The 22,357-nt window shown below is 41.0% G+C and overlaps 1 protein-coding gene across 9 annotated transcripts in view; it reads left to right on the top strand.

Annotated features, from left to right (window-relative positions):
* Window positions 1–22,357, top strand: part of BRCA1 (BRCA1 DNA repair associated) — a 78,639-nt gene that overhangs the window by 7,300 nt on the left and 48,982 nt on the right. For 3 of the 9 annotated variants that reach the window (XM_021673673.2, XM_021673672.2, XM_021673674.2), the window contains exons 3-11: window positions 210–263; window positions 4,948–5,025; window positions 6,505–6,593; window positions 7,461–7,588; window positions 8,276–8,381; window positions 10,529–10,574; window positions 12,829–12,905; window positions 13,852–17,289; window positions 17,701–17,789. In XM_021673673.2, the coding sequence (XP_021529348.2) occupies window positions 210–263; window positions 4,948–5,025; window positions 6,505–6,593; window positions 7,461–7,588; window positions 8,276–8,381; window positions 10,529–10,574; window positions 12,829–12,905; window positions 13,852–17,289; window positions 17,701–17,789 (4,105 nt within the window). The remainder of the gene's footprint in view (window positions 1–209; window positions 264–4,947; window positions 5,026–6,504; window positions 6,594–7,460; window positions 7,589–8,275; window positions 8,382–10,528; window positions 10,575–12,828; window positions 12,906–13,851; window positions 17,290–17,700; window positions 17,790–22,357) is intronic. The other 6 variants (XM_012443866.3, XM_012443870.3, XM_064369490.1 and 3 more) reach the window with 6 other exon arrangements.

Here is a 22,357-nt window from a genome sequence, read left to right on the forward strand (position 1 = left end):
GCTCACTGAAGGTAAGGATTGTATTCTCTGCTGTATTCTTAGTTCCTGGCACAGCAGACATTTAATACATATTTACTGAATGAATGTGAAGCCTTATGTTGATTCAGTTATAACAGCTCAAAGTTGAACTTCTTTACTAAGAATATCTTTGTTTTTAAATAAATTATTGAGCCTCATTTATTTTCCTTTTTCCCCCGCTACCCTACTAGTCTGGAGTTGATCAAGGAACCTGTCTCCACAAAGTGTGACCACATATTTTGCAAGTAAGTTGAATGTATTATGTGGCTCCATTATTAGCTTTTGTGTTTGTCCTTCAGAACCCAGGAAACACCTAACTTTATAAAAACTTTAGTTTCTTCAATTAAGTGAGAAAGAAAATTCCAACTCTATTTCATTCTTTCTCAGAGAGTATACAGTCATCACAAGTTGGTTGTAATCATAGTTCCTAATCAAGTTTTGACATATTATCCCCCAATTAGGATGTAAAATCACTTTGAACAGTATTTTGTATTTTTTATGTCCACCAGTAAAGGCAAACTGCAAGCAGTTGTGAAATAAGCAAACTGTGTTTCAGCCTTCCCAGTTTCTCCTTTCTGTTCATTTCTGCATATCCTTCTGCATTTCCCCTTCTAAGGTTCAGTGTTTGCCTGCTTCAAAATCTTGTGAAGACAGGAAAGGACCTGATAACAGTTTCTATTTAGGCTGAAATTCATTCATAGCAGTGATTCAAGTTATATTTACATATTTGATGATCTTGCCCTTTGAAATGATAATGTTTGTTTCTTAATGAAAGAATTTCAGAAAAAGTAGAGTAGGTAATTTAGTAGAACAAGTGGCCTTTCTCCTTTCCTTTATGTTAAGCTATGATCACATCTTACTTTAAATGTCAACTAATTTGTTTTTAGTATTTATGTACCTGGTATATAACCTGGTACCAGGTACAAACTATGTACTTGGTAAAAAGTTTATTGACACAAAAGGGTGTTTGATGCAAAGTATATTTTCCTCTTACCCTACAACCCCTTCCTCCTTGTTCCCTCCCCAGACAACCACAATGATCAATTTCTTTTGTATCCTTTCAGGAATTTTTAAATTCCAGAATGCTTTTTTTTTTTGAGACAGAGTTTTGCTCTTATTGCCCAGGCTGGAGTGCAATGGTGCGATCTCAGCTCACCACATCTCCACCTCTGTCACCCAAACTGGAGTGCAGTGGCACAGTCTCGGCTGACTGCAACCTCCGTCTCCCAGGTTCAAGCGATTCTCCTGCCTCAGCCTCCCGAGTAGCTGGGACTAAAGGCACGCACCACCACGCCCCAGCTAATTGTATTTTCAGTAGAGATGGGTTTTCACCATGTTGGCCGGGCTGGTCTCGAACTCCTGACCTCAGGTGATCCATCCACCTTGGCCTCCCAAAGTGCTGGGATTACAGGCCTGAGCCACTGCATCTGGCCTTATTTTTTGAAAGTACTGGTCTGTGAAGAAATTGGTCTATACCATAGGCAGTTTGAGAAGTACTGCTCTAGAGGCCACAGTTATTAAACTAAAAATTATTGAAGTAGAGAGATAAAGTTGTGTTGTCTTGGCACATGTCCGGGGAGCAGGGGCTGAGGAATCAGATGGAAACTGCTGGGAACAGATCTAGGCCAGTGGGGTGACATGGGACAGGGAAAAGACAGTAGAAATGAGCTTCTGAATTCTTACTGGGAAAGAAGAATGGGAGGAAAAAGAATTCAGAGGTAGGCACCAGCCAGCTGGCAGACTTGTGTTCAGGGGGTATCTCTGTCTCAAAAAAAGGAAAAGTTAAAAAGTCCCAGTATTGGCCAGGCACAGTAGCTCAGGCCTGTAATCCCAGGAATTTGGGAGGCCGAGGAGGGCAGATCACTTGAGGTCAGGAGTTCGAGACCAGCGTGGCCAACATGGTGAAACCCCGTCTCTACTAAAAAGACAAATTAGCTGGGTGTGGTGGCGCATGCCTGTAGTCGCAACTACTCAGGAGGCTGAGGCAGGAGAATTGCTCGAACCCTGGAAGTGGAGGTTGCAGTGAGCCAAGATCCCGCCACTGCATTCCAGCCTGGGTGACAAGAGTGAGACTCAAAGTTCCAGTATTTATTACAGATAGCTGAAGGTAACCTTTTAAGTGCTGGAGCTTTCAGTTTCTCTGGATGAGAATCTTTCTGGAATGAACTGTATGTTTATTTAGAACTGTATGTTTTCCCATCACCTTGAGTAACAAATGCTGAACATACTATACGATTACAGTGATTTACAAAAAGATTAAGGACCTGATGTGGTAGCTCCTGCCCATAACCCCAGCACTTTGGGAGGCCAAGGCAGGAGGATCACTTAAGGGCAGAAGTTCAAAGCTGCAGTGAGCTTGGCTTACTGCAGCCTCCACCTCCCAGGTTCAAGTGATTCTCCTGCCTCAACCTCCTGAGTAGCCAGGACTACAGGTGCACGCCACCACACCCAGCTAATTTTTTTTGTATTTTTAATAGAGATGGAGCTTCACCTAGTTGGCCAGGATGGTCTCGGTCTCTTGATCTCATGATCCATTCGCCTCGGCCTCCCAGAGTGCTGGGATTACAGGTGTGAGCCACTGTCTGGCCTCTATATATGTGTGTGTGTGTGTGTGTGTATTTTTTTTTTTTTTTTGAGACAGAGTCTCACTTTGTTGCCCAGGCTGGAATACAGTGGCATGATCTTGGCTCACTGCAACCTCCACCTTCCCGGGATCCAACGATTCTCATGCCTCAGCCTCCCAAGTAGCTGGGATTACAGGCATGTGCCACGACACCCAGCTAATTTTTTTGTATTTTTAGTAGAGACAGGGTTTCACCACATTAGCCAGGCTGGTCTCAAACTCCTGTCCTCGGGTAATCTGCCTCGGCCTCCAGGGATTGCAGGCATGAGCCACTGCACCTGGCCAATAGAGGGTAATAAATGTTAAATTACCTGGCTAGTAAAAAGTATTTTCTAAGTGTCTTATCTCACCATTCCCAATGCCTTTTTTTTTCCTTTGAGACAGAGTCTTAATCTGTCACCTAGGCTGGAGTGCAGTGGTGCGATATTGGCTCACTGTAACCTCCTCCTCCCAGGTTCAAACAGTTCTCCTGCCTCAGCCTTCCGAGTAGCTGGGACTACAGGTGTACCACCATAGTGGTGCTCAGCTAATTTTTGGACAAGGATTTACCATGTTGGCCAGGCTGGTCTTGAACTTCTGGCCGCAATTGATCCACCCACCTCCCAAAGTTCTGGGATTACAGGCATGAACCACCATGTGCAGCCCCAGTGACTTTTTTTAAGCCCCTTTAATCTTTTCTTTCCTGGCTCTCTTCATTGTCAGTGTCTGCTATTTACTCCCCACCTCATCACCCCCTTCACCAGAATATTATGTCCTTTATGTTTTATTTTGCAGGATCTTATTTTTCTTTTCGCGTTTTGGATGTAGTCTCACTCTGTTCCCCAGGCTGGAGTGCAGAGGCACGATCTTGGCTCACCGTGACATCCACCTCCTGGGTTCAAGCAGTTCTCCTGCCTCAGCCTCCTGAGTAGCTGGGACTACAGGCATGTGCCACCACTCCTGGCTAATTTTTTGTGTTTTTTGTAGAGATGGGGTTTCTCCATGTTGGTCAGGGTGGTCTCGATCTCCTGACATCATGTTCCACCCACTTTGGCCTCCCAAAGTGTTGGGATTACAGGTGTGAGCCACGGTGTCCGGCTATGATCCACTTTGAATTTACTTTTGTTATTTGGAGTGAGATATGAGTATAACGTCATTCTTTTACATGTGGGTATACTCTTGTCCCAACATTTTGTTATAAAAACCAAAAACTGTTATTTTCCCATTCAGTCATCTTGGGGCTGGGAGCAGTGGCTCACAGCACTCTGGGAGGCCAAGGCAGGTGGATCATGGTGAAACTAAAAATACAAAAAATTAGCTTGGCGTGGTGATGCATGTCTGTAATCCTAGCTACTTGGGAGGCTGAGGCAAAAGAATTGCTTGAGCCTAGGAGGTGGAGGTTGTAGTGGGCCAAGATTGTGTCACCGCCCTCCAGCCTCAGTGACAGAGCGATACTCTGTCTTAAATAATAATAATAATAATTTAAAAATAAAATAAAAATTAGCTGGGCACAGTGGCTCATGCCTGTAATCTCAGCACTTTGGGAGGCCAAGGCAGGTGAACCACTTGATGTCAGGAGTTCAAACAGCCTGGTCAACATGGTGAAACCTTGTCTCTACTAAAAATACAAAAAATTAGCTAGACATGGTGGCACACACCTGTAATCTCAGCTACTCGGGAGACTGAGACAGGAGAATTGCTCGAACCAGGGAGATGGAGTTTGCATTGAGCCGAAATTGTACCACTGCACTCCAGCCTGCGCAACAGAGCGAAACTCCGTCTCAAAACAAACAAACAAACAAAAATTGTCTTGATATTTATTATTGTTGAAAATCACTTGATCATAGATATATGTATGAGTTTATTTCTATACTCTCAATTTTGTTTTATTGATGTATATGTCTATTATGCTATTACCACACTGTCTTGAATACTATAGCTTTGTGTTGAGGTGTTGAGATTTTAAACTAATTATAGTCATCTTACATGAACTACTTACCATTTATATTTGATTATGCAGCATGAAGTAATTATGAATATATCATTAAATATGCCATGTTAACTTTTAATAAGTTTTATGTGATCATAACAGTAAGCCATATGCATGTAAGTTCAGTTTTCATAGATCATTGCTTATGTAGTTTAGGTTTTTGCTTATGCAGCATCTAAAAACAATTGAGAAACTATTGGTTATAATTCACATGCCATTACTTTTTAAATGGCTCTTAAGGGCAGTTGTGAGATTATCTTTTCATGGCTGTTTGCCTTTTGAGTATTCTCTCTACAAAAGGAAGTAACTTGGATTGTTCTTTCTTTATAATTTATAGATTTTGCATGCTGAAACTTCTTAACCAGAAGAAAGGGCCTTCACAGTGTCCTTTGTGTAAGAATGATATAACCAAAAGGTACATAATTTGGGTAATTACGGCAGGTTGAAAGCAACAACAGTAGGAAAAAGTAGAAATTATTTAATAACATAGCTTGTGTTCCTACAAAACCATTCATCAGTAGACAAATTTATAAATGAGTTTTTAGCAGACAGTGAATTATTTCCAGAGTTATTTTCCTGAAAATTTTATGGGACATCTGCCTTATACAGGTATTAGAAACTTACTGCCTTTCTCTAATGCTTCTAAATAGTGTTAAGAACTTGCAGACTTATGTAAAGTAGGGCTCTATCGCCCTGCCCCAATTGTCTGCTCATCTTTTTATTTTTTTTCACTGTGTTTCTTTTTATTTCTTTATTTTTTTAAGACAAGGTCCTGCTCTGTTGCCCAGGCTGGAGTGCAGTGGTGTGATCTCAGCTCACTGCAGCCTCTATCTCCTGGACTCCTCCTGTGTTAGCCTCCCAAGTAGCTGGGACTACAGGCGCACACTACCATGCCCAGCCAGTTTTTGTATTTTTTTATAGATATGAAGTCTCACCACATTGCCCAGGCTGGTAACTCCTGAGCTCAGGTGATTTGCCTGCCTGGGCCTTCCAAAGCGCTGGGATTAAAGGTTTGTGTTTCTATCTAATAATTTAGACAAACAAAATGTATTTATATATTGTGTATCTCTTCTGCCACAAGATAAATTCTATTAGAGTAGTAACTTTGTCTTAATTAACACTTTCTCTGAAGTTTGGTACATAGTAGGCACTCAGATGCTTAAAGGAATGAATGAATTATGTTTTAATTCCACTTTACTAAACCCAAGTCTTCCTTTGGACATTGTTATCTATTTGTGTTTTCAAAGAAATATAATCATAGTTTGACAGAAACCCTTGAGAGGCAGAACTAACAGTGAGGGATTGGGTGGGGTTCAGATGTTAAGAACAGTAAACTCAGCAGGGTGTGATGGCTCTTGCCTAAAACCCTAGCACACTGGGAGACTGAGGTGGGATTATCACTTGAAGCCAGGAGTTTGGGATCAGTCTGGGCACTGTAGTACATGGTGGCATATCCCCATAGTCCTAGCTACTTGGAAGGCTGTAGGGGGAGGATAGCTTGAGTGCAGAAGTTTGAGGCTGCAGTGGGCTATGATCGTGGCACTACATGCTAGCCTACACAACAGAGCAAGATCCTGTCTCTAAATTTTAAAGAAATAAGTTCTCTAGTTTTCTAAAGTTCTCTAGTTTTCTATTCAGTGGATTTATATCTGCTATGGATTTAGGGCAGTATTATATCGGATAATTTGAGGCATTTGGTAGACTTCAATGAATGACAAAACGTTACTAAAACAGTCAGTACTGTCACATGGTTTATTTGGATGTCAATGATATATTGATTATAGAGGTGTTCTCCTGTTGCTGCATCTTATTTTTGTTTACATGTCTTATTTTCGTGTCTTTAAAAAGTTGATAATTACTTGCTGAGGGTGTTTCTCAAACAATTTAATTTCAGAAGCCTACAGGAAAGTACAAGATTTAGTCAACTTGTTGAAGAACTATTGAAAATCGTTCACGCTTTTGAGCTTGACACAGGTTTGCAGTGTAAGTATTGAATAGCCCAAGACTGACGCTCAAGTGCTGTCTATGAAAACTCAGGAAGTGTGCACAATTATTTTCTATGATGTGGTGATAAGACCTTTTAGTCTAGGTTAATTTTAGTTCTGTATCTATAATCTTTTTTTTTTTTTTGAGATGGAGTCTTGCTCTGTCACCCAGGCGCGATCTGCAACCTCCTCCTCCCAGGTTCAAGCAATTCTTCTGGCTCAGCCTTCTGAGTATCTAGGATTACAGGCGCGTACCACCATACCTGGCTAATTTTTTGTATTTTTAGTAGAGATGGGGTTTCACCATGTTAGCCAGGGTGGTCTCGATCTCCTGACCTCGTGATCTGCCCGCCTCTGCCTCCCAAAGTGCTGAGATTACAGGTGTGAGCCACCGTGCCTGGCTCTATAATCTGTTTTTTAAAAATTACTCCCACTGGTCTCACACCCTATGTTATTAATCCTAAGGTGCACGTTTTTCACAACATCTCTGAAATTGGGAGCATTTTACTATTGATGATGTGTCACTTGTTTAATTTGTGTGCTTTCTTTCTTAGTAATACAGGAAATAATAGTGCAACTGACATTGTTGGTGTCTTAGCTTTAATGAAATACGGTATTGATAGACAAATTTGTTAGTGTTAAGGTAGAAAACAAGGACTCTAAATAACTTTGATGGTCTGTGTATTTGTTTTTGTTTGTTTCCTAGGAGTAGAATTACCACTTGATTTTTTAAAAAATCATAGGTTACCTTAATGCATTGTCTTAACACAACAAAGAGCATATATAGGGTTTCTCTTGGTTTCTTTGATTATAATTCATACATTTTTCTCTAACTGCAAATAATGTTTTCCCTTGCAATTTACAGTTGCAAACAGTTATAATTTTGCAAAAAAGGAAAATAACTCTCCTGAACATCTAAAAGATGAATTTTCTATCATCCAAAGTATGGGCTACAGAAATCGTGCCAAAAGACTTCGACAGAGTCCTACCTTGGTAAAACCATTTTCTTTCTATTTCTATCCCATCTCTACAAAAAATATAAAAATTAGCCAGGCATGGTGGCAGGACCTGTAATCCCAACTACTTGGGAGGCTGAGGCAGGAAAATCATTTGAACCCTGGAGGCAGAGGTTGCAGTGAGCTGAGATTGTGCCACTGCACTCAAGCCTGGGTGACAGCAAGACTCTGTCCACCCTCCCAGAAAAAAAAAGTTATCAGATGTGATTGGAATGTATATCAAGTATCAGCTTCAGAATATGCTATATTAACACTTCAAAAAATCACATAAGTAATACATAATCAGTTTTGAAAAAAACAACAGAAAGAAAAAATATTGACATCACACGTATTCCAGACATTTTATTGTTACTATTATTTACTACTACTATTATTTTTTAGATACTGGGTCTCACTCTGTTCCTTAGTCTGGTCTTGCACTTCTGACCTCAAGCAATCATCCTGCCCCAGCCTCCCAAAGCACTGGGATTATAGGCATGAACTACTGCTCCCAGCCCCAGACATTTTAGTGTGTAATTTTCTGGGCATTTTTTCCAGGCGTCATACATGTTAGCTGACTGATGATAGTCAATTTATTTTGTCCATGGTGTCAAGTTTCTCTTCAGTAGGAAAAGCACAGACACTGGCCAACAATTGCTTGACTGTTCTTAACATACTTGTTTAGCAGGAAACCAGTCTCAGTGTCCAGCTCTCTAACCCTGGAATTGTGAGATCTCTGAGGACAAAGCAGTGGATACAACCTCAAAATAAGTCTGTCTACATTGATTTGGGTAAAGGTCTCAGATTTTTTAAGTATTTAATAATTGTTGGATTGCTTTTCTTAATAGTTTTGCTAAAAATCTTGGTCATAATTTATATTTGTGGTAGGCAGCTTTGGGAAGTGAATTTTATGAGCCCTATGATAAGTTATAAATAATGTAAAAGATGCAGTTCCCACCTTGAAGAATCTTACTTTAAAAGGGGAGCAAGAGGCTGGGTGTGGTGGCTCACACATGTAATCCCAGCACTTAGGGAGGCCAAGTTGGGTGAATCACGAGGTCAGGAGATCCAGACCATCCTGGCCAGGACGGTGAAACCCCGTCTCTACTAAAAATACAAAAATTAGCTGGGTGTGGTGGCACGTGCCTGTAATCCCAGCTACTCAGGAGGCTGAGGCAAGAGAATCACTTGAACCAGGGAGTCAGAGGTTACGGTGAGCCAAGATCGCGCCACTGCACTCCAGCCTGGCGACAGAGCGAGACTCCATCTCAAAAAAAAAAGGCTGGTGGGGTGGCGAGCAAGAGAAAGAATATCTGGTTTTAAATATGTTTTGGAAAGATGGAGAGTAGCAGTAAGAAAAAACATGATGAATTGCTACAGTATTTAACGAGATCCAAGATAAATTGTACTAGATGAGGAAGCCTTTTAAGAAGAGCTGAATATTGGCCGGACAGGGCAGCTCATGCCCGTAATCCTAACACTTTGGAAGTCCAAGGCAGAAGGATTGCTTGAATCCCGGAGTTTAAGACCAGCCTGGCCAACATAGGGAGACCCTGTCTCTATTTTATTTTATTTTTTTTCTGAGATGGAGTTTTGCTTTATTGTCCAGGCTGGAGTGCAATGGCGCAATCTTGGTTCACTGCAATCTCTGCCTCCTGGGTTCAAGCAATTCTCCTGCCTCAGCCTTCTGAGTAGCTAGGACTATAGGCACGCACCACCATGCCCGGCTAATTTTTGTATTTTTAGTAGAGGCAGGGTTTCACTGTGTTGGCCAGGATGGTCTCGATCTCCTGAACTTGTGATCCATCCTCCTCAGCCTCCCAAAGTGCTGGTATTACAGGCTTGAGCCACCGCGCCTGGCCTCTATTTTTTAAATAATAATAAATTTTTGGCCAGATGCAGTGGCTCATGCCTGTAATCCCAGCACTTTGGGAGGCTGAGGCAGGTAGATCACCTGAGGTCAGGAGTTTGAGACCAGCCTGGGCAACGTAACAAGACTTCATCTCTACAAAAAAAATTTTTTTTTTAATTAGCTGGGTGTGGTAGTGTGCATCTGTAGTCCTAGCTACTCAGGAGGCTGAGGTGAGAGGATAGATTGAGCCCAGGGGTCTGAGGCTGCAGTGAGCTATAAATCATCCCACTGCACTCCAACCTGGGTGACAGAGCAAGACCCCATCTCCAAAAAAAAGAGCTAAGCTCAGAATTCAAACTGGGTTCTCTAATTGGGTTATTTTTTAGAATATATTTTTAATTTAAAAGGGTAGCCATCTTTTGACATCCCAGGCACACCACCATCTTAACACTTAACTGTTTTCCACCCTTACGATCATAAATTCCTAGACAACAGGTACTGTAAAAATAGTGATACTCGTGATATTTATGAGCACTTCACTAGATTCCAGGCACTATTGTGCTTTTCTTGTATAACTCATTTAGATGCTTGTCAGACCTCTGAGATTGTTACTATTATACTTACTTTACAGATGAGGAAATTAAGGCACAGGGAGGTTCTGAAACATTTCCAACATAGTAAAACTAGTAAATGGCTGAGCCATGATTGATTCAGACCTAGGAAATTAGGTATCAGAGCCTGTGCTTTTTTTTTTTTGTTTGTGTTTGTTTTTGTTTTTTATTTCAGTAGAGAGGGCATCTCACCCCGTTGGCCAGGCTGGTCTGGAACTCCTAACCTCAAATGATCCACCCATCTTGGCCTCCTAAATTGCTAGGATTACAGGCGAGAGCCACTGTGCCTGGCCGAGCCTGTGCTTTTAACCACTTCTCTATTACATACTGGCTTAACTAGCATTGTGCCTACCACATAGTAGATGCTCAGTAAATATTTATAGATGAATATCTGTTTTTCAACAAGTACATTTTTTGTTTAACCCTTTTAATTAAGAAACCTTTTATCGATTTTTTTTGGGGGGAAATTTTTTAGGATCTGATTCTTCTGAAGATACAATTAATAAGAAAACTTACTGCAGGTGAGTCAAAGAGAACCTTTTTCCATGAAGCTGGTATTTTCCTATTTAGTTAATATTAAGGATTGATGTCTCTCTTTTTAAAAATATTTTAACTTTTGTTTTCGATTCAGGGATACATGTGTAGGATTGTTATATAGCTAAACACACAACTTGGGATTGGGTGTACAGATTTTTTTCATCACTCAGTGCTAAGCATACCCCACAGTTTCTTTGTTTGTTTTCTTTCTTTCTGAATTTCTCCCTTCTCCCACCTTCCTCCCTCAAGTAGGCTGGTGTTTCTCTAGATAGAATCATGGTATTAGAAGAAACCTTAGAGATCATCTAGTTTAGTCCTCCCACTTTATAGTGGAGAAAATACCCTTTTTGTTTGTTTGATTTAGGTATTAGCACTGTCCAAAGGAATTTAGGACAACAGTAGAACTTTGCACATACTTGCTTCTAGTAGATTGTTGTTCTCTAAGTTCCTCATGTACAGTAATGTTGACACAGTGGTAATTGTGACTGATGAAAATGTTCCAGGACTTCATTTTCAACTCTTTCTGTTCCTTATTTCCACTTATCTTTCAAGCTTTGTCTATATAACTTATATAACAATCTACAAGCAGCCCCCAACTATGTTATCTATCTTCCTTAGGAATTACTGCTTGACCCTAAGTTGTTTTTTTGTGTTTTGGTTTTCTTAAGACAAAGTCTTGCTCTGTTACCCAGGCTGGAGTGCAATGGCATGATCTTGGCTCACTGCAACCTCTGCCTCCCAGGTTCAAGTCATTGTCCTGCCTCAGCCTCCTGAATAGCTGGGATTACAGGCTCATGCCACCATGCCTGGCTAATTTTTGTATATTTAGTAGAGACAGAGTTTCACCATGTTGGTCAGGCTGGTCTAGAACTCCTGACCTCGTGATCCACTTGCCTCAGTCTCTCAAAGTCCTGGGATTACAGGAGTGAGCCACTGTGCCTGGCCCAAGATTTTTTTTTTTTTTTTGAGATGGAGTCTGACTGTGTCACCCAGGCTGGAGTGCAATGGCACAATCTTGGCTCACTGCAGCCCCTGCCTCCCTGGTTCACGCGATTCTCCTGCCTCAGCCTTCAGAGCAGCTGGGATTACAGGTATGCACCACCATGCCCAGCTAATTTTTGTATTTTTAGTAGATACCGGGTTCACCATATTGGCCAGCCTGTTCTCAATCTCCTGAGCTCAAGTGATTCACCCGCCTTGGCCTCCCAAAGTGCTGGGATTACAGGCGTGATATTGTCAGTTTTAGTTTGCAAACGACTTCTCTAATCTCATAATTAGAAGCTAGTGATTTTTAGACTGAAAAAGCACAGAAAGTAATGTAGCAAAGTGGTGGTTTGCATTCTGTTTGGGTTCTCTGCAATCCTAGTGTTCCCTTTGTTTAGATATCCTTGCTTCTGCCTGTCATTAAGATACACTTTTAAGTGTTTTTAAAAACTATCTTTTGGTTGTCATTTAAATTTTGGCTTTTATTTGCATGTCCATAAATCAATGTTCTACGCTACTGTTCTGATTTTTGTGACTGTGCGTCCTCAGTCTTTGACCATTCTATTTCTTTTTTTTTTCTTTCTTTTTATTTAGACGGTGTCTCACTCTGTCACCCCAGGCTGGAGTGCAGTGGCGCAATCTCAGTTCATTGCAACCTCCGCCTCCCAGGTTCAAGTGATTCTCCTGTCACAGCCTCCCAAGTAGCTGGGACTACAGGCACACGCCACCACACCCGGCTAATTAGCCATTCCATTTCTTTCTTTTTCTTTTTCTTTTTCTTTGCTTTTTTTTTTTGTTTGAGATGGAGTTTTGCTCTTGTTACCCAGGCTGGAGTGCAATGGCGTGATCTCGGCTCACCGCAACCTCCGCCTCCTGGGTTCAAGCAATTCTCCTGCCTCAGCCTCCGGAGTAGCTGGGATTACAGGCACGCACCACCATGCCCAGCTAATTTTTTGTATTTTTAGTAGAGACGGAGTTTCACCATGTTGACCAGGATGATCTCGATCTCTTGACCTCGTGATCTACCCGCCTCGGCCTCCCAAAGTGCTAGGGTTATGGGCGTGAGCCACCACACCCGGAAACCATTCCATTTCAACTAGAATTTTATAAAGGAGAGAGTAGCTTTCAATAAGTGAATAAGATTGGTTGGCTTTCTGCAACTGAAAGAGCTAAAATATTTGATCTTGATCATTTTACAGTTCTGCATGCATATTACTAATGTTTCTCATTAGGACTTCTGTCTTTTCCCTATAGTGTGGGAGATCAAGAATTGTTACAAATCACCCCTCAAGGAACCAGGGATGAAACCAGTTTGGGTTCTGCAAAAAAGGGTAATGGCAAGGTTTCCCAACTTAACAGGCACTGAAGAGAGTAGGTAGATACTGTACTGTAATTAGATTATTCTTAAGACCATTTGGGACCTTTACAATCCACAAAATCTCTTGGCAGAGTTAGAGTATCATTCTTTGTCAAGTGTCATGGTATGGCCTGTTAAATTTCAATGGTACTACACTAATGTAGCTCTAATAAGACCTTCCATAACTGATTGTTGCCCTTTAGTTTTTTTTTGAGACAGCGTCTCACTCTGTTGCCCAGGCTGGAGTGTAGTGATGCAGTCTCGGCTCACTGCAACCTCCACCTCCCAGGCTCAAACTATCTTCCCACCTCAGCCTCCTGAATAGCTGGGACTACAGGCGCATGCCACCACACCTGGCTAATTTTTTGTGGTTTTATAGAGACAGGTCTCTATAAAAGCTGATCTCAAATTCCTAGACTCAAGCAGTCTGCTCACCTTGGCCTCCCAAAGTACTGCAGTTACAGGCATGAGCCACTGTGCCTGGCCTGCCCTTTACTTTTAATTGATGTATTTGTATTTCATCTTTTACCTACTGGTTTTTAAATACAGGGAGTGATACGTCTGTAGGTAGAACAGAGTATTAAGTAGACCAGTGATCTTTAGAGTACATCAGAACCAGTTTTCTGATGACTAGACTGCTTTTAATTCACTCTTAGATATTAGAGAAATAGGAGTTGTGGTTTTTGTATTGGGAAAATACTGAATTTAAAAATTTAATAGACCTTAAGTGGAAATAATCTAGGTAAATAGGAATTAAATGAAAAGTATGAGCTACATCCTCGGTATACTTGGTAGTTCATGAGGTTAGTTTCTCTAAATATAGCCGGTTGGTTGATTTCCACCTCCAAGTTGTATTAAGTATGTATTTTTTTAATGGCAGTTCAATTTTTGAGTACTTTGTTATTTTTGTATATTTTCAGCTCCTTGTGAGTTTTCTGAGAAGGATATAACAAATACTGAACATCATCAATCCAGTAATAACAATTTGAACACCACTGAGAAGCATGCAACTGAGAGGCATCCAGAAAAGTATCAGGGTAGTTCTGTTTCAAACTTGCAAGTGGAGCCATGTGGCACAAATACTCATGCCAGCTCATTACAGCATGAGAACAGCAGTTTATTACTCACTAAAGACAGACTGAATGTAGAAAAGGCTGAATTCTGTAATAAAAGCAAACAGCCTGGCTTAGCAAGGAGCCAACATAACAGATGGGCCAAAAGTGAGGAAACATGTAATGATAGGCAGACTCCCAGCACAGAGAAAAAGGTAGATCTGGATGCTGATCCCCTGCATGGGAGAAAAGAATGGAATGAGCAGAAACCTCCATGCTCTGAGAATCCTAGGGATGATACTGAAGATGTTGCTTGGATAACACTAAATAGCAGCATTCAGAAAGTTAATGAGTGGTTTTCCAGAAGTGATGAACTGTTAACTTCTGATGACTCACATGACAAGGGGTCTGAATCAAATGCCAAAGTAGCTGAAGCATTGGAAGTTCTAAATGAGGTAGATGGATATTCTAGTTCTTCAGAGAAAATAGACTTACTGGCCAGTGATCCTCATGATGCTTTAATATGTAAAAGTGAAAGAGTTCACTGCAAATCGGTAGAGAGTAGTATTGAAGATAAAATATTTGGGAAAACCTATCGGAGGAAGGCAAGCCTCCCTAACTTGAGCCATGTAACTGAAAATCTAATTATAGGAGCCTTTGTTACTGAGCCACAGATAGCACAAGAGCATCCCCTCACAAATAAATTAAAGCGTAAAAGGAGAGTTACATCAGGACTTCATCCTGAGGATTTTATCAAGAAAGCAGATTTGGCAATTCAAAAGACTCCTGAAAAGATAAATCAAGGAACTAACCAAATGGAGCAGAATGATCAAGTGATGAATATTACTAACAGTGGTCATGAGAATAAAACAAAAGGTGATTCTATTCAGAATGAGAACAATCCTAACCCAGTAGAATCACTGGAAAAAGAATCTTTCAGAAGTAAAGCTGAACCTATAAGTAGTAGTATAAGCAACATGGAACTAGAATTAAATATCCACAATTCCAAAGCATCTAAAAAGAATAGGCTGAGGAGGAAGTCTTCTACCAGGCATATTCATGAGCTTGAATTAGTAGTCAGTAGAAATCTAAGCCCACCTAATTATACTGAAGTACAAATTGATAGTTGTTCTAGCAGTGAAGAGATAAAGAAAAAAAATTACAATCAAATGCCAGTCAGGCACAGTAGAAAGCTACAACTCATGGAAGATAAAGAACGTTCAACTGGAGCCAAAAAGAGTAGCAAGCCAAATGAACAAACAAGTAAAATACATGCCAGTGATACTTTCCCAGAACTGAGGTTAACAAACATACCTGATTCTTTTACTAACTGTTCAAATACTAATGAACTTAAAGAATTTGTCAATCCTAGCCTTCCAAGAGAAGAAAAAGAAGAGAAACTAGAAACAGTTAAACTGTCTAATGATGCCAAAGACCCCAAAGATCTCCTGTTAAGTGGAGAAAGTGTTTTGCAAGTTGAAAGATCTGTAGAGAGTAGCAGTATTTCATTGATACCTGGTACTGATTATGGCACTCAGGAAAGTGTCTCATTACTGGAAGTTAGCACTCTAGGGAAGGCAAAAACAGAACCAAATAAATGTGTGAGTCAGTGTGCAGCATTTGAAAACCCCAAGGAACGAATTCATGGTTGTTCTAAAGATACTAGAAATGGCACAGAAGACTTTAAGTATCCGTTGGGACCTGAAGTTAACTACAGTCAGGAAACAAGCATAGATATGGAAGAAAGTGAACTTGATACTCAATATTTGCAGAATACATTCAAGGTTTCAAAGCGCCAGTCATTTGCTCTGTTTTCAAATCCAGGAAATCCAGAAAAGGAATGTGCAACATTCTCTGCCCACTCTAGGTCCTTAAAGAAACAAAGTCCAAAGGTCACTCTTGAATGTGAACAAAAGGAAGAAAATCAAGGAGAGAAAGAGTCTAATATTGAGCCTGTAGAGACAGTTAATATCACTGCAGGCTTTCCTATGGTTTGTCAGAAAGATAAGCCTGTTGATTATGCCAAATGTATTGAAGGAGGCTCTAGGCTTTGTCTATCATCTCAGTTCAGAGGCAACGAAACTGGACTAATTATTCCAAATAAACACGGACTTTTACAAAACCCATATCATATACCACCACTTATTCCCAACAGGTCATTTGTTAAAACTAAATGTAAGAAAAACCTGCTAGAGGAAAACTCTGAGGAACATTCAGTGTCACCTGAAAGAGCAATGGGAAACAAGAACATCATTCCAAGTACAGTGAGCACAATTAGCCATAATAACAGAGAAAATGCTTTTAAAGAAACCAGCTCAAGCAGTATTAATGAAGTAGGTTCCAATACTAATGAAGTAGGTTCTAGTACTAATGAAGTAGGCTCCAGTACTAATGAAGTAGGTTCCAGTGATGAAAACATTCAAGCAGAGATAGGTAGAAACAGAAGGCCAAAATTGAATGCTATGCTTAGATTAGAGCTTTTGCAACCTGAGATTTATAAGCAAAGTCTTCCTATAAGTAATTGTAAACATCCTGAAATTAAACAGCAAGAACATGAAGAAGTAGTTCAGACTGTTAATACAGACCTCTCTCCATGTCTGATTTCGGATAACCTAGAACAGCATATGGGAAGCAGTCATACATCTCAGGTTTGTTCTGAGACACCTGAGGACCTGTTAGATGATGGTGAAATAAAGGAAGATACTAGTTTTGCTGAATATGGCATTAAGGAGACTTCTGCTGTTTTTAGCAAAAGTGTCCAGAGAGAACTCAGCAGGAGCCCTAGCCCTTTCACCCATACACATTTGGCTCAGGTTTACCAAAGAGGGGCCAAGAAATTAGAGTCCTCGGAAGAGAACTTATCTAGTGAGGAAGAAGAGCTTCCCTGCTTCCAACACTTGTTATTTGGTAAAGTAAGCAATACACCTCAGTCTACCAGGCATAGCACTGTTGCTACTGAGTGTCTGTCTAAGAACACAGAGAAGAATTTATTATCATTGAAGAGTAGCTTAAATGACTGCAGTAACCAGGTAATATTGGCAGAGGCATCCCAGGAACATCACCTTAATGAGGAAACAAAATGTTCTGGTAGCTTGTTTTCTTCACAGTGTAGTGAACTGGAAGACTTGACTACAAATACAAACACCCAGGATCCTTTCTTGATTGATTCTTCCAAACAAATGAGGCATCAGTCTGAAAGCCAGGGAATTGGTCTGAGTGACAAGGAATTGGTTTCAGATGATGAAGAAAAGGGAACAGACTTGGAAGAAGATAATCAAGAAGAGCAAAGTATGGATTCAAACTTAGGTATTGGAACCAGGTTTTTGTGTTTGCCCCAGTCTGTTTATAGAAATGAGCTAAATGTTTATGCCTTTTGGGGAGCACATTTTACAAATTTCCAAGTATAGTTAAAGGAACTGCTTCTTAAACATGAAACGTGTTCCTCCTAAGGTGCTTTTCCTAAAAAGTCAAAAGTTATTCACCCAGTTAGAGTGTCATCTTTGATTGAATGAGATTTACCATCCTAATTATTGGTGGACTTAACTTGTGGTTTCATTTTCTAAAAGGAAATCCCGGTGTCCCAAAGCAAGGAATTTAATCATTTTGTGTGACATAAAAGTAAATCCAGTCCTGCCAGTGAGAAAAAAAAGATACCGCAAGTTGCAGTGTTTATAGTGTGCTTTTACATCTGAACCTCTGTTTTTATTGTTACTTAAGGTGAAGCAGCATTTGGGTATGAGAGTGAAACAAGCATCACTGAAGACTGCTCAGGGCTATCCTCTCAGAGCGATATTTTAACCACTCAGGTAAAAAGCGTGTGTTTGTATGTGTGTGGTGTCCTTTGTATCAGTAGTATGTATCCCACATTCTTAGGTTTGCTGACATCATCTCTGAATTAATGGCATAACAGGTGTTTTGTGGTTCATTGTCTCCTTAAAGTGTAAGCACCTTGATGGAACTCATACCACCTTTTATTTCACACACACACACACACACACACACACACACACACACACACTGCCTAGCTCATTATAGCATACTAAATACTGAATTTCATGAATAAGCTAAACCTTCAAAACCCATTTGCTAATCCCAGCACTTTGGGATGCCAGGTGGGCAGATGACCTGAGGTCAGAAGTTTGAGACCAGTCTGGCCAACATGGTGAAACCTTGTATCTACTAAAAATACAAAAATTAGCTGGGTGTGGTGGCCAACGCCTGTAATCCCAGCTACTCTGGAGGCTAAGACAGGAGAATTGCTTGAACCCAGGAGACAGGTGGCAGTGAGCTGGGATTGTACCACTGCACTCCAGCCTGGGTAGCAGAGTGAGACTCCATCTCAAAAACAAAAAACATCATTTGGCCTATAGCAAAAACATGACAGCACTATTGTATCAAGAGAGGTGAGAAACACAAGCCACAGCAGGATGATTAAAAGGGATCTGGATATCTTCATTTTGAGAATATGCCTACTGCAGATCAGAGAATGTAAGCAAACTGCCTAAGGCCACACAGCCAGGTACAGAACTCTCACTAATATTATTGCCAGCAATTGCAATTTTGGTGTTTAATCTTGGTACCAAGTTGGAGCCTATAGGGTTGTCTTCATGTTAGAGACCATCTAGCCTTTCACTGTTGTGTGGATACTTCTTTCTGTTCTTTATTTTTTTCCTTTTAAAATCTAGTTTGTTTGTTGTTTTGGTTTCTTTGAGACAGGGTCTTACTCTGTCACCCAGGCTGGAATGCAGTGGTGCAGTCATGGCTCACTGTAGCTTTGACTTCCTGGGCTCAAGCGATCCTCTTACCTCAGCTTCCCTAGTAGCTGGGACCAAGGTACCCACCATCACACCCAGCTAATTTTTAAATTTTTACTAGAGACAACATCTCACTATGTTGCCCAGGCTGATCTCCTGGGCTGAAGTGATCCTCCTATTTCGGCCTCCCAAAATGCTGGGATTACAGGCATAAGCAACCACACCTGGCCTATTTGTTGTTGTTGTTTGTTTTTCTTTTTTCCTTTTTTTTTTTTTTTTTTTTTGAGACAGAGTCCCACACTCTTGCCCAGGCTGGAGTGCAGTGGCACAATCTCGACTCGCTGCAACCTCTGCCTCCCAGGTGGTTCAAGCAATTCTCTGCCTCAGCCTCCTGAGTAGCTGGGATTATAGGCACATGCCACCATGCCTGGCTAATTTTTGTATTTTTAGTAGTTTTTTAAAAATTGCTCATAAATCATCTTTTTTCTTTAAAAAAAAATGATTTTTTTAACCAAGGACAGTTTGTCTTGACAGAGGACAAAAAGAATTAAAAAAAAAAAAGAACAATATGAGAGGCTGAAGCAGGAGAATCACTTGAACCTGGGAGGCAGAGGTTGCAATGAGTTGACATCATGCTGCTGCACTCCAGCCTGGGCAACAAGAGTGAAACTCCATCTCAAAAAGAGAAAGTACACAATTTTACTTTCTGGACCTAATGCTCAAGGCCAATAGTTTGATCACTTATGAAATAAATAAAAGCTTTACTTTTTTTTTTTTTTTTTTTGAGACAGAATCTTGTTCTTGTCATCCAGGCTGGAGTGCAATGGCACAATCTTGGCTCACTGCAACCTCTGCCTCCCAGATTCAAGTGATTCTCCTGCCTTAGCCTCCCAAGTAGCTGGGATTACAGGCACACACCACTGTGCCTGGCTAATTTTTGTATTTTTAGTAGAGATGGGGGTTTCACCATGTTGGCCAGGCTGGTCTCAAACTCCTGACCTTGTGATCTGCCTGCCTCCCAATGTGCTGGCATTACAGGTGTGAGCCACTGTGCCCAGCCAGCTTTACCATATATGTGACCATTTGGTAATGTGAAATGTCCCTGTACAAAAGGCAGAATAGTCTAGAAAAAACATTCTCTATCACAGCATCTGAAAATTAGCATCATCTTCATCATAGAACAAGGCTCTGTCTCCTAATTTTTTTTTTTTAAGATGGAGTTTCGCTCTGTCACCCAGGCTGGAGTGCAGTGGCACAATCTTGGCTCACTGCGACCTTTACCTCCCAGGTTCAGGTGATTCTCGTGCCTCAACCTCCAAAGTAGCTGGGATTACAGGTGACGTCTACCACATCTGGCTCATTTTTTTGTATTTTTTTAGGAGAGACAAGGTTTCACCATGTTGGCCAGGCTCGTCTTGAACTCCTGACCTCAAATGATCTGCCCACCACAGCCTCCCAGAGTACTGGGATTATAAGTGTGAGCCACCATGCCTGGCCTCCTAATTTTTATTTGTAGAAGTGGCACCAAAATTTTCCAAGTCCTCATGCAAAAATTCAGGCTCATCTCAGTTTATTTTTTTCATTTATTTATCTCCCATTAGATTGACAACTTCTAATAGTTAGGATGGTTATTTGTACTCCTAGCACAGGGTTCTGTGCAGAATACACACACAACAATTGCTGGAAATAATATTGGTGAGAGTTCTTTACTGGGCTATGTGATCTTAGACAGTTTGCCTACGTTCTCTGACCTGCTGTAGGCACATTCTTAAAGTGGAGCTGTCCAGACCCCCTTGAATCATCCTGCTATGGCTTCTTTTTCTCACCTAAGTCTTAAATACCCTTTTAGCTGCTAGTAAGTGAATGATGTTTTTTTTGTGAACTTTCTGAAGTCAGATTAGGTGAAGTTGAGAAAAGCCTGATATTCTTGTAAAGTTATATATGTGCATCATAGAAAACTTAGAAAATACAGATAAATGGAAATCATCCATGGATGAACCTTGAAGACATCATGTTAACTGAAATAAACTGGACACCAAAGGACACATGTTATATGCTTCCACTTATATGAAATACCTAGAATAGTTAAATTTGGTTACTCTGGGCACACTGCCTGTGGGTTAGCCTTGCTCCACCAGGAGCAGTTAAAAACAAACAAAACTAAATTCATGGAGACAGAATGTAGAATAGTGGTTACTAGGGACTTGGAGAGGGGGAAATGGAGTTATTGTTTGATGAGTACAGATTTCAGTTTGGTATGAAAACGTTCTGGAGATGGATAGTGGCAATGGTAACACAACAATGTGAAAATACTTAATGCCCTGAACTGTACACTTAAAATGATTAAAATGGTAAGTTAATTGCAATTTGTGTTATCCAGAAATGTTACCAATTTATTGGTGTATATTCTTTCAGTATTCCTGTGTGTGCACAGGGGTGCTTGTATATAGTTTAGCTTTAAAATATATCCAGTAGGCCAGGCACATGGCTCACATCTGTAATCCTACCACTTTGGGAGGCTAAGGCAGGAGGATTGCTTGAGCCCCAGAGTTCAGGGCTGCAGTGAGTCGTGATTTCACCACTGTACTCTGGTCTGGGCAACCTCTATCTGCAGAAAACAAATTAGTGGGGCTTAGTGGTGCACATCTATAGTCTCAGCTACTTGAGTGGCTGGGGTAGGATTGCTTGATCTCAGCAAGTTGAGCTGTGGTAAACTGTGATGGTGCCACCGTACTCCAGCCTGGATAATATGGTGAGACCCTGTCTCAAAAAAAAGAGAAATCCAGATAACACTATACATTGTATCTAGCTTTTACTGGGTCATTAAAATTCTATTTTTTTTTTTTTTTTTTTCTGAGACAGTCTTGCTCAGGCACCAGGCTGGACAATCTCAGCTCACTGCAACCTCTTCCTCCCGGGTTCAAGCAATTCTCCTGCCTCAGCCTCCCGAGTAGCTGGGACTGCAGGCGTGCACCACCATGCCCAGCTGATATTTGTATGTTTTTTTTTTTAGTAGAGACGGGGTTTCATTATGTTGGCCAGGATGGTCTTGATCTCTTGACCTCGTGATCCACCTGCCTCGGCCTCCCAAAGTGCTGGGATTACAGGTGTGAGCCACTGCACCTGGCATTTTTTTTTTTTTTTGAGACTGAATGTCGCTCTGTCTCCCAGTCTGGAGTATAATGGCGCAATCTCAGCTCACTGCAACCTCCACCTCCCAGGTTCAAACGATTCTCCTGCCTCAGCCTCCCAAGTAGCTGGGACTACAGGCACCTGGGACTACATGTCCGGCTAATTTTTGTATTTTTGATAGAGACGGGGTTTCATCATGTTGCCCAGGATGGTCTCGATCTCTTGATCTCATGATCTGCCCTCCTCGACCTCTCAAAGTGCTAGGACAGGTGTGAGCCACTGTGCCCCACCAGGTCATTAAAATTCTTAAGTGACTTCATTTTTAATTATTATATGGCATTCTGTCCTTCTAGTATATCATGATTTATTTGACCTGTTGCTGAGTGTTGACGGTTTCAGGGTAAGAGGCATAGTTTGCTATTACGTACCTCACTATAGTGGCATCCTGGTAGCTAAATACTTGCCCACATCCCTGAATATTTCCTTAG

The sequence above is a fragment of the Aotus nancymaae genome, unplaced genomic scaffold (genome assembly GCF_030222135.1).
Source record: "Aotus nancymaae isolate 86718 unplaced genomic scaffold, 86718_ANA_hifiasm-v0.15.2.pri h1tg000089l, whole genome shotgun sequence".
NCBI classification, from domain to species: Eukaryota; Metazoa; Chordata; class Mammalia; order Primates; family Aotidae; genus Aotus; species Aotus nancymaae.